The sequence below is a fragment of the Lactuca virosa genome, chromosome 9, assembly GCF_052849685.1.
Source record: "Lactuca virosa cultivar CGN04683 chromosome 9, Lactuca_virosa_CGN04683_v6, whole genome shotgun sequence".
Taxonomy (NCBI): Eukaryota; Viridiplantae; Streptophyta; class Magnoliopsida; order Asterales; family Asteraceae; genus Lactuca; species Lactuca virosa.
Genome location: NC_136434.1, coordinates 291,200,316 through 291,207,687, shown reverse-complemented (window position 1 = coordinate 291,207,687; position 7,372 = coordinate 291,200,316). Strand labels below are relative to the sequence as shown.

General features: G+C 36.6%; 2 protein-coding genes across 2 annotated transcripts; one reads left to right on the top strand and one right to left on the bottom strand.

The window, feature by feature from the left end:
• Nucleotides 1-1,076: 1,076 nt before the first annotated feature.
• On the bottom strand, nucleotides 1,077-2,948 carry LOC145140638 (uncharacterized). Its single transcript, XM_079074061.1, has 2 exons — nucleotides 1,989-2,948; nucleotides 1,077-1,916 (listed from the first exon to the last, which is right to left on the bottom strand). Exons 1-2 carry the CDS (start codon nucleotides 2,946-2,948, stop codon nucleotides 1,077-1,079), a joined length of 1,800 nt encoding a protein of 599 aa, XP_078930187.1.
• Nucleotides 2,949-4,058: 1,110 nt separating this feature from the next.
• On the top strand, nucleotides 4,059-6,376 carry LOC145137257 (uncharacterized). The gene is made up of 3 exons (XM_079071400.1): nucleotides 4,059-4,206; nucleotides 4,985-5,137; nucleotides 5,241-6,376. Exons 2-3 carry the CDS (start codon nucleotides 5,003-5,005, stop codon nucleotides 6,147-6,149), a joined length of 1,044 nt encoding a protein of 347 aa, XP_078927526.1. The 5' UTR covers nucleotides 4,059-4,206; nucleotides 4,985-5,002; the 3' UTR covers nucleotides 6,150-6,376.
• The last annotated feature ends 996 nt before the right edge of the window (nucleotides 6,377-7,372 follow it).

Below are 7,372 nucleotides of genomic sequence, written 5' to 3'. Positions count from 1 at the left end.
AAAAAGGCAACATACTTTTATACTTCATGTCATACATAAATAAATGACCAACATACCCTTTTCTGTCATACATAAATAAATGACCAACATACCCTTTTCTGTCATACATAAATAAATGACCAAAATACCCTTTTCTATCATACATACTTAAATGACCAAAATACCCTTTTCTTTCATACATACTTAAATGACCAAAATACCATTTTCTTTCATATATACTTAAATATAAATTACCATCATCCTATTACATAAACTTTAAATATAAATTACCATCATCCTATTACATAAACTTTAAATCCAAATTACCATCATCTTATTACATAAACTTTAAATCCAAATTACAATAAACACTAATCAATTACAAGAGCTTTTCCCTTCGAATTTCCTGGATCATCAACACCACCAATTGTTTTGCCTAATTTCAGCTTCAATATTCTCTCTGACTTTCTTCTGCTTATCCTCTTCAAAATCTCTGAAATTGGCCTAACACTTACATGCTGAACCTGGATAACAGGAGCAACCTCCTGAACATTAACATTATCAACTTGGATAACAGGATCAACCTCATCAACCTCATGAACATTAACATTATCAACTTGGATAACAGGATCAACCTCTTCAGCCTCCTTATCTTGAACAGCTTCCTCAACCACAACAGCTTCCTCAACCACATCAGCTTCCTCACCCACAACACCCTCATCACCTTCATAACATCTAGGTGGAGTAAATTGCATATAATGACTAAAATCCCCTGCACTACTGGATTCAACATCAGTATGAGTAACTTGCATATCATTTTGAGTAGTATCCATCTCAATTGGAGTCATTTCAACCTCTTGATGTTGTTGTGGTTCACTTGTACTACCCTATATGGCATGATATAATTATGTTAGTAACAAATCATATGTAAATAAATTTAAATTTTAAATGGTTTTACCTGTCCTGCATTTTGCTTCACACAAACTTTTTGTCTCTTATGTTTCTTCATATTTAACTTTTGGGGCCTTCTCTGTGGACAAGTGGCCTTGTTGTGACCTATCTCCTTGAAAATACTACATCTGATTTTCTTTCCAGCCTTAGAAACCCTGTGTTCCTGTATTCTCTGTAGTGGATTTCTTCCTCTTAGTAGCTGGCCTACCAGGCATCCTTCTATTAATAGGAGGCAATGGTGGAGTATAGTTTGTCTCTGGCCACATGTCACTGCTATTCATGGGAGCAATTCTGTAATTGTATGCCTTCCTAAATGTGGTTGTGCTAAACATGTTGTCTACATAGGCTTCTACATCCATATTAAGAAAGGATATGCTATCTACAGAATGAGCACATCCATATCCATTCAATTGCCACAACCTATATGAACATGTTTTCCTTTCTAAGTCCACCTCATATGCATATGTTGTTCCCCTTACCTCAAACTGGTTTAATCCACTTGGTAGTACCTGATAATGCCTTTGAGCTTTTTTAAGCAAATTCACCTTATCCCTTATCTCTGGACAAATATGATTTCCCCATTGTTGTCCCTTTAATTTCATGTGGTAGATTCTGTCCATCATGTATAATCTTAACTCCTCTAACATGGTTATTATGGGCTTCTTCCTGGCATCTACTATTACAACATTAAAACTTTCTGAGAACCCATTTTCAACTGCATCACAACACCTTCCAGTTTGAAAGAAAGCTCTTGACCATGTTTTAGGATCTTTCTCCATGAGATATTGATGGGCATCTGGGTTCAATGTCTCAATTTCTTTCATCACAACTTTAAAAGCATGCTCAGTTGTGGCTTTAGATGCTCTCCAAAACAAGGTATGATATATGGCACCAGTGAATCTCTTCTGCAAATTCTGGCAAATATATCTAGCACACTGCCTGTGCTCTACACATGGCAGCAACTCTTTAACAGCCTCTATCAAACCCTGTAGTAGTACAAAGGTTTAATTCAGATAGTGTAAAATAAATATAAATGCATTACTATGTAAAATACTAACCTTATGTTGGTCTGACATTAAACTGAAACCATTGCCTAAATTCAAGTTTAGATCATCAATGAGAAGCTCTAAAAACCACTTCCAATTCTGCTTGTTCTCCACATTAACCACTGCCCAAGCAATAGGATATATCTTGTCATTTGCATCCCTCCCAATAGCACAAAGCAATTCCCCCTTACAAACACCTTTAAGAAAACATCCATCAAGACCAATTATCCTTCTACACCCTTCAATCCAACCTTGTTTAACTCCTTGAAAACAACAATAGAACTTGCTAAAATATTTCTTTCCATCTGGACCATCCTCCATATCTAGTTTCACAGTTGACCCAGGATTTGTCCTTAAAATCTCATGACCATATGACCATAGCTTACCATAATGTTCAACAAGGCTACCTTCAACAAGTTTCAGTGCATACTTTTTTGCTCTTCTACATTGCCCCATACTAACTTGGATACCAAACTTGGCCATTACCTTCAACCTAAGCTTCCTTACACTTATTTTCTGACTTTGTACAATCTCTTTGGTATAGTGACTCCCAATCCATGCATATGTCACCAATGATCCAAACTTGAAGTTCCTAGCACAACTATGATAAGCTTTTAGTGACTTGATTTGGAAACTCTCTTCATCACTCATCCAGGAAGCCCATAATCTAAATGTGCAAGCACCCTTGCTACACCTCACCAAAAGTCTTGTCCTATCATTTTTTTCAAAACACAATTGATATCCATTAGCTACAACATAGTTACACAACATTGATTTTACTTGCCCTGGACCCTTAAATCTCATCCCTAGAATTGGTTTTTGTTTTTTCCAGTGTAATAGCTCATTAAATATGGAATGAGTTTGTATGTTAACTTCAACTTCTCTCCCATTGTCATCATCTACAATGTTATTTTCATCCTCATCATCAACACATAACTTACTCAAGAAAGGATCATTTGATGTCCTATTCATATGCACTACATCCTCATTAAATTCAAAGGCAACATTCCTAAGTTCATATATGTTATCTTCATTTTCACCATCAATACAAGACTCATGTTCATCATCATCATTATCTTCATCATCAAGCCACATCAACACCAACCCCGATATGATCCACATAAACCGAAATTACACCATCTGTTCCATAAGCATCAAAAATAAAAGCAGCATATTCCACATCATCTGAAATGGGATTAAGCCCTTCCATTAGGGAATTGTCTGGTTCACAGTAGTAAAACTTTTTACACTCTTCATGCATGAAACGTTCGAAGAAGTTCACAAACTCATAATAAGTCATAGAAGAAAAGTCAACATCAGTAGTAAAACTTTTTACACTCTTCATGCATGAAACGTTCGAAGAAGTTCACAAACTCATAATAAGTCATAGAAGAAAAGTCAACATCAGTGAACATGGTTTCACACCACCAGTGTAAGAGAAAGGATTTCGATTAAATACCCCTTGGTAGTTCAGTTCTACCATCGCAAACAATCCATTAGGTTCCGATTGTGCCATTGTTGCGACTACTTTGTTTCTTCAGCTCGATCACAGGAATGCTTCACAAACCCTAAGTCGGTTTCTTTTACAGCTGATTAATGAAGACGACTGAAGTTCGATAGTTGATGACGATAGGATTTAAGCTTCTTATATCATTAATTGACGTGGCATATCTCACGTGGCATTGGATTAGACAAAAAATATATATTAATTCACATATATTAAAGGTCAACCGGGAAACCTTCTAAAACTTGATAAAATGGTGTAATTAAAAGGTCACTCACGAGTTTACTTGCCTTATGTACAAAAAAAACTTTAATGACCAAATTAGCCAATTGAAGAAAATTTCATGTGCTACAGTGATATTATCCCTAAAATAAATCAAATAATCTTTTTTCTGGACGGTAGAGTAAGATTTTTGCCGCTCCACGTTATTCCATATTAATTGTGGCAGCCACCAAATCCTGACCAATATGATCGGAAAAAGTCATAATTGTCAAATTTGGCGTGTGCAAGACACGACGTCGTTCCGTAAGTTTCAGATTCTTCCTTTAGGAGTGTGGAAGGCATATTACCCCTCTTCTGTTTTCGTTGTGCGTTTGTCCCACCTACTCCTCCATTCCCTTTCTCGTTGATTTGTTCACCTGTTTTGTTATCTAATAAGATCTCAAACTCATCGGGGTTTGGATTCATTTATCTGCTCTCGATTCTTCCGCATCGGCATCTGCGAAGGTATGATTAGGTTTTTCTTCATGTTATTGATTACTTGATTGGCTGATTTTAGTTTTAGATGGAATTGTTGATAGGATTTTGCGAGATTGAGAACTAGGTTAACCAGATGGTATTTCGTGTCTGATTTCGATCCTTTGGCGTAGTGAAAATTCTGAGTGTTTACTCTTCCAAGTGCTTTTGATTTAGTTTCTTAAGTTTCTGTTTATGTAAGATATATGACGGAATTCTGCAATTCCGTTCGTTTTCGTGTGCATTTTATGTGGATCGATGACTTAGTTTGATTTGATGGGGGTTTGATGCTAAAGTTCATGACCTAGATCCTTGAATTAGTATAATTTAGATTTTTCACCTTTTCACGAATCATGCGTTTCTTCCTTTTTCTGTTATGTAAGATATATGAAAGAGTTACACTTTTTTGTGTTCTTTCGTGCCTTTTTATCTGAATTGGTAACTTGATAGCGTTGACTTTACCTTTACGATGGAATTGTTGATGGTGATGAAATTGAGGCCTAGGTTGATTACATAGTTTTTGTTGCTAAAACTCATGACTTTGGTCCTTGATATGAGAAAAGTTTTTTCTTGCGTTTTTTCCTTTATCAGATCATAAGATATAGGGTGGAATTACACTTTCTGTTTGTTTCTTTCGTTCATTGATAACTTGACAGCACTGAAATTGAGCTCTAGATTGAATAATACTTGCAGTTTTGATGAAATGGAGTATTAGTTTGATTCAATGGCTTTCTGATGCTTAATTATTTATGTTTTCCTATCTTTTCAGGGTATCTTCTGTCAAGAAATGAATTTTTTCTGTAGAAACATGGCTGACGAATCTTCACCTTCACAGAATGACATCATTCGGTGCCCATTTTTGCGCAACATTAATGAACCAACTAACTTCTCCTTTTCATCATCCATGGCTTTCCCATCACCTGTAAGTTTTCTCATTTCAATATCAATCCAAACAATTTCACATCAAATTAAAAAAAAAACATCATTCCCTATCTTTCCTCAACCTAATCTCATCTTTTAATCAGGCCCGAGGAACAAAAGGTCCTATATTCGAGGATGGGCCCAATTTTGATATGGCTTTTAGGCTTTTCCATGGACAAAATGGTGTTGTCCCACTTTCTGAAGGATCATTGCAGTTTCCCCAAAAAGTGAAAGTGGAATCAATGTCTCACCAGTTTAATCCTTTAGCAGCAAAGGCAGCTACTATTAGTCTTTCAAGTTTTGGAGGGTCATTTGGTTTTGATGCATTTAACGAAATGTTTAAGAATCAACAAAGAAAGCATAAGAAAGACTCTTCTCAGAATGGAGACTCGAAACATGAAGCAACAGGAGAAGAATGGCTAAAAAGTGGGAATTGTCCAATTGCAAAATCATACAGAGCAGTAAGCCATGTCATCCCACTTGTAGCCAAAGCATTGAAACCACCATCCGGGATAAAATACACCTGCCCGCCCGCAATTGTAGCTGCCCGCGCTGCCCTAGCGCGCACCGCGTTTGCAAAAAACCTCAGACCGCAACCCCTGCCCGCAAAAGTGCTTGTAATCGGGGTTATGGGAATGGCAGCTAATGTCCCTTTAGGTATATGGAGAGAACACACAAAGAAATTCTCACCTTCTTGGTTTGCAGCTGTTCATGCAGCTGTTCCTTTTATAGCCATGCTTAGAAAGTCGGTTTTAATGCCAAAATCCGCCATGGCGTTTACAATCGCCGCCTCGGTTCTCGGGCAGGTTATCGGGTCTCGGGCAGAACGTTATCGCTTGAAAGCCGTCGCTGCCCGAACTTCTCCTGCTCTGACCGAAACGGAAACCGAAATTGGTGGTGGGTTTGATCGGGCAAGGGTTGATGTGGGTCGGGCAGGGGTTACGGGCGGGCATTGTGGTGAAGCGGTTGAGTGGAAAACGGGGCCTATGCGGGTTGCTGGGCCTTCGGCTTAATGTGGTTTGTGTTATTTTATGTTATGGCCTTTTTGTGGGCGTGAGTTTGGAAGAATAAAAGATATACTTGAATTTTTATTTTTATAAATGTTGCCGAATGTGTGTAAAAGACTGACTCGGCCTGTTTTGGCTATGATGATGTGGCAGCGGCTGTGGATTATGTTTAGTTGTCTAAATGTTTTAAGATGTGAGTTTTGTAATCTAATATAAAGATGTTATGTGCGTGATCTTGTGGACTGAGGTTGCGTTTGATTGAACTGGAGATTGAGCATCTAAATTGAAATGGAGGGGGATTTTATCATTTTAGTAAAAGTAAAAATCAGATTAAGAAATCTAGTAATTAACGAATTAGATAGTTATGATGGAAGTAAAATGATAGCATAGATGAGATAATCTTGATTCTTTGTGGTAAGCTTCAAAAACAATATCGATCTTAGTTGTTATTTTCTTTAACAAAAGTGTTATGAACAACCATTAGAAACTAAATGTATGTTTGTAATTAAAAATTATGAACAACAAATTCATTAAAATCATAAACAATAATCGATATTGAATACTAACCCGATACTGATCAAGAAGATTAAAAACCAATAAATGAATGAAGTTTCATAACAATAGCAAATCGATGATAACAGAGGATGCTCAATGAAACTGAATTTTTGATTTGGAAGGAGGGGCATGGAGAGTAGATTTGTTTTTTTTTAATCACCAACACCTATAAGGCTATAACCTTTATAAATGGTACAAACTTCTTATTTGGTCCAAATTCCTCCTACTAAAATGGGCTATAATGACTCCAAGAAGTTTCCACTCATTCTCACCCTGTTTGAATTTTCTTTTATCTCATATTTCAATTTTCAATGCATTATAAATCTCATGAATGCAAAGATATTACCCGATCTATCCTTCTTCTTTTCAAGTTCTGAAAAATCTTCCATAACATTATATTCGATCCGTTTGGAATGTTAGCCAAAAAGAACATGGTTGCAACCATATAGTGCCCCCCCCCCCCCCCATAATCTTCCATAACATTATATTCGATCCGTTTGGAATGTTAGCTATACTGACTCCGAGAAGTTTCCACTCATTCTCACCCTGTTTGAATTTTCTTTTCTCTCATATTTCAATTTTCAATGCATTATAAATCTCATGAATGCAAAGATATTACCCAATCTATCCTTCTTCTTTTCAAGTTCTGAAAAATCTTCCATAACATTATATTC

What these genes read in the sequence shown, in the direction of transcription:
- LOC145140638 (XM_079074061.1), bottom strand. Translation starts at nt 2,948, where the DNA reads ATGAATAGGACATCAAATGATCCTTTCTTGAGTAAGTTATGTGTTGAT. An exon ending in TAATGTCAGACCAACATAAG is followed by an intron (nt 1,917 to 1,988) that starts GTTAGTATTTTA and finishes GTACTACTACAG; the next exon opens with GGTTTGATAGAGGCTGTTAA.
- LOC145137257 (XM_079071400.1), top strand. Translation starts at nt 5,003, where the DNA reads ATGAATTTTTTCTGTAGAAACATGGCTGACGAATCTTCACCTTCACAG. An exon ending in CCATGGCTTTCCCATCACCT is followed by an intron (nt 5,138 to 5,240) that starts GTAAGTTTTCTC and finishes TCTTTTAATCAG; the next exon opens with GCCCGAGGAACAAAAGGTCC.